This window comes from Tupaia chinensis, unplaced genomic scaffold (assembly GCF_000334495.1).
Source record: "Tupaia chinensis unplaced genomic scaffold, TupChi_1.0 Scaffold000214_1, whole genome shotgun sequence".
In the NCBI taxonomy this organism is placed as follows: Eukaryota; Metazoa; Chordata; class Mammalia; order Scandentia; family Tupaiidae; genus Tupaia; species Tupaia belangeri.
In genome coordinates this window covers 649,595-653,734 of record NW_006159689.1, presented here as the reverse complement: position 1 = coordinate 653,734, position 4,140 = coordinate 649,595, and the positions used below count along the sequence as shown (strand labels likewise).

The following is a 4,140-nucleotide window of genomic DNA, read 5'->3' as shown; positions in this document are numbered from 1 at the left end:
GGCTGTGGCAGCAGGGTCACTGTCCACCTGGAGCTCAGGGGTGCCAGGCACCGCCAGTTCACCCTGGCCACAGAGCACCAGGGGTCCTGGCTGGCTGGGCAGTAGGGGAACTGCACAGTGTGGAAAGACCCGGTGGAGCCCCTCTCTCGCCACCCCGCCCATAAGAGGAAAGAAAACAAAAACACAAAAACAGCAAAACCAGGGCCAGACGTTGCACAGGGGCCCTGCTGTGCACGGGGAGGCCGGCCCCTGGGGCAGCTGCGCTGGGACTCCCAGCCTGCGGCTCCAGAGACAGCCCTGCCCTGCCTGTGTGCCCAAATCCTGCTGGGTGGAGAAGCCAGGGGAGAGAATCCCTGCGTGACCACGGCCGCTGCTCACTCTCTCCCTCTCCCCCTTCTCTGGCAAGCACATGTACCTCTGCCCGCCCCATGTGTGAGGTTAGACAAGGTTATCTTTCGGTCTGCCTAGTCCTGCGGGGTGGGGGGATAGCTGCACCGAGTCATTAACACTGTAGTCTGAATTAGCCGCAGCGTGGCCTTTCCCAGGGGCTTTTGCTTTAAAAGACAAGGTAAGGTGCGACATCAGAGTGCATTGCTCCACACGGTGTCAGCGTCCTCAGCATCAGGCCAGGAAATAACTGCGTGTGGCGTCCTTCCAGTTCTCTAGATACTGTGCCCAGTAAGTGGCCCTGAGGCTCACAGCACTTGTGACCCACACCAGCCTACTCAGGACCTCCTCCCTAGGAGAGCTGTGTTTATGGGGCAGGGTGAGCGAGCAGGAGCCCCTTCAGACAGGCCCTGAGCCTGGGAAGGGCCTTTCGTACAGAGGCCTGCCCTCCCTCCCGGCCCACCTGAGAATCCTGAAGACGAGCCTCCTTTCGGGCAAGGCAGAAAGGGGCTGAGTTAGCCCAGTTAGGTGACTGGGAGTAGGAGCCTCTCCCAGCGACCTCGTGCTGCGGGAAGAGGCCGCCTGTGCGAAGGCTGATGTTCTCTGTGTCTCACTTACAGAGAAGCTTCAGACAGAGCTCGGTGAGTGATCTGCGTCCCACTCGTCCCTCTCGTCCGCCTTTTGCACCTGACTCCCCATGCACGTCTCCTGCTCTGGCGTGTCTGATGCCTGGGCTGAACCACCTGACCATGAGTGAAAGCCGGCAGGGAGCAGGGCTGGGTGGTGAAGGGGCCGTGAGCGGGACCTGCGGGACCTGCTGTTCTGATTCCCCTTTCCCTTGGCTGCCTCAGACTGGAGAAGGGCCGAAGGCCAGGCTGGTGAGTGAAGCCCGATTCTCCACCGTGCTGTGCTTTCCTCTCAGCTCTCGGCTCCTCACGCTCCTCACCCACCACTTTCCTGCTGGAGCCATTGCATGCCCTCACATGGCACATAGTAGTCCTTGTCACTTGGTGGAGGTTATGTTTATTTTCATGTTTTCCCGAAGCCTAAGCCTACCGGGAACCACTGGGTCTGCGGTCACCTAGACTCCCGGGGTGCGTTCTCAGACTCTGGCCCGAGGTCTGGGGGGGGCGGGCACCACAGGTGAGTACTCTATTCCCACCGTGAGGCACGGCGCACACGCATCCCCACTTGCATATATTCTTGCGAACTGGGCACAGCTTTGCGCACACGCATCGTGGTTGTGCAATGACTGCGGTCTCACGCCCTCCTGGCCCTTGTCGCTCAATGCTGTCTACGTCCATCCGTGACACCAAGTCTGCCTCTGGCCCGCCTCTCCTGCCGCAGAGAGCCCCTCTTGGCAGGCACCTGCTGGAGTAGACATCCAGGCGGGCTCTGACCCCGCCACAGACAGCCCTGAATGAGTAGTCCCCGTCGGTCACCTGTGCCCGAGATGTCCCCAGGAGAGGGACACAGGAGGGCACTGCTGGGCTGCTGGGTGGGCTAGAAGGGTCCCTGGAAGGTAGTGTCCTCACCCTGCCGTGGGCAAAGCGGAGGCCCCACGGGCCCCTGTGAGCAGGTTCTCAGCCCGCCAGCCAGGGAGGGTGAGCCGGCGCTCGCTGTTCCGGGGCGCACACCCGAGTGCCAGGCCGCCATGTCTCTATGCACTCGCTGCTTTGGGGAGCTTCCTCTTCTGAAAATTGCTAGTTCATAGTCTTTGTCTATTTTCCTGGTGGGGTTGCTGCTTTTTTCTTACTGATTCACAGGAGACGTATACATATAATCCTATACTTACATATTATGTACATATTTCATCTCTTACTATTAAACGTTATACATTTCTTCTTCAGTGCTGTCGGCTACTCTTAGCTTCATCCCTGGTTCCCTTATTGAAATAATTAATTCTGATAAAATCTAATTCATCAACTTTAAGCTTCTGGCTGAGTTTTTGAAGTTCTGTTGAGGAAGACCGTCCTTATGTTAGGCACAAAGGTGCTCTGACGTTTCCTGTTACCCTCACGCATGTGACGTGTAAGCCTGAATTCACCCAGGACTTGCCACCCGTGGGTGTCAGGTGATCTCCGTAAAGGAGCTGGTCTCCCCGACGCCTGCTTCTCCAGTGCGTGGGGTCACTTCCTGCACACTCGTTGTAACAGAGGTACAAGCTGTGGTTTCCCATGACCTGAGAGTTCTTCTTTCCCATTTCTGCTTCCTTTTTAAAGTCAATGGGCCTTTCTTAAATATAAATTTTGGAATCAGTTTATGAAGTTCTTTTTAAAAATGTGAAAGATTACTTTGAATTTATAGATAAATTTGGGAATTGACATCTTTATAGAATTGAGTTTTCCCATGCAAAAGCCATGTATTTTCAGAGTTCCACTTACTGGTTACTCAGATGCAGAACTGGGGTTGAAAAGTCCGTGGTCATTTAGGCGCTCTGAGAACATCTTGTATCGCTCTTGCTACTATGTAGCTCGGCGATGTCTGTGTCTCAGAACAGGACAAGAGGGAGCAGCACGCACTCAGGACGGCTCTGCTACGAGAGGAAGGACTGGAGGGTGTCTCAGGGAAGGGCCAGGCTCAGACAGCCTCCCAGGGATGGCCTGGCTGGCAGAACTGGCCTTCACAGTGCTCCCTCAGGGCGGGAGGCCTGCCGATCAGCTCCTTCCCCACACGCCCTGTTCTCTTCCCAGCACAGTTCCAGCCTGCGTATAGTTTGGTGTCACCTCGTGCTGACACAGCCCTCTGCCTGAGATTCCCAGGAAAATGCCACTGGCCCCGCCCAGTCTGTTATGGTGGGAATGGGATCATGTGACTTGCGGACGTCCCTCTGGCACCCTGAGCCTCGCGCAGGAGTCCGAGTTTCCCACTCCAGCCTCTGAGTCCTGGCCTCTGTTTGGTTTTGGTTTCAGAGTGGAGAGCAGCCCGGCAACACGCAGGTAACCGGAAGAGACTGGCTCCAGCTGGGAGTGGGCGGAAACGGAGTGCAGAGGCTGGAGAGCAGAGGAAGCCTGCCATGGCTCCTGCACACACACGTGTGCGCATGCACACACAGCTGACACCAGCGTGCACACACACGCATGCACACGCATGCACACGCCCCCACATGCAGGTCTGGGTCTCAGGCTGGTTCCACCTGGTGGGAGGCTGAGAGAGAAGTGTAGTCTGGAGGGAATCTCTCAGGTCATCTGAAGGGACCCTGGAGGCCCCCTCTGAGAGACAGGGCGTTTTAGGGGTGCAGGTAACTAGACTGGATTATCTCAGAAGTACTGTTTAGTTTGAAAATCCTAAAATTGTTATAAAACTGCCCCTCAGAGCCCAAGTGGAGTCCCCCAGAACACAGGGTGGCGGGATCGCCAGGGAGGGCTGAACCAGCCGGAGCTCCTTCCCCAGGGCGGTCTCCTTCCCACTCCGCCCCTGGTCTGCCCCGGCAGCGCCCAGGGTGGACTCCAACACCCGCCCGGTTCAGGAAAGCACGGTTCCTCCTGGATTCAGATGTTCTGGAGTGCCCGGCAGTGCACTCCAGCCAGGGCCAGGTGGGTGGGAGTGGCGGTGACCACTTCACCGACCTCCGGGACAACAGCGGGCAGAGGTCTCCCTGTCGGGGACAGGGACAGAACCTACTGCACGGGCGCGCCCTGACCGTGTCCCTCTGCCCAGTGGACGTGACCCTGGATCCGGCCTCGGCGCACCCCAGCCTGGAGGTGTCGGCAGACTGCAGGAGCGTGTCCTCCCGCGCGGCGCCGGGGCCGG

General features: G+C 57.9%; 1 protein-coding gene across 1 annotated transcript in view; it reads left to right on the top strand.

The window, feature by feature from the left end:
- LOC102479137 (butyrophilin-like protein 9) overlaps positions 1–4,140 on the top strand; it is a 17,443-nt gene that overhangs the window by 11,966 nt on the left and 1,337 nt on the right. Inside the window, exons 8-11 of the mRNA XM_027771443.1 lie at positions 1,008–1,028; positions 1,239–1,265; positions 3,300–3,326; positions 4,048–4,135. Of these exons, the coding sequence (XP_027627244.1) occupies positions 1,008–1,028; positions 1,239–1,265; positions 3,300–3,326; positions 4,048–4,135 (163 nt within the window). The remainder of the gene's footprint in view (positions 1–1,007; positions 1,029–1,238; positions 1,266–3,299; positions 3,327–4,047; positions 4,136–4,140) is intronic.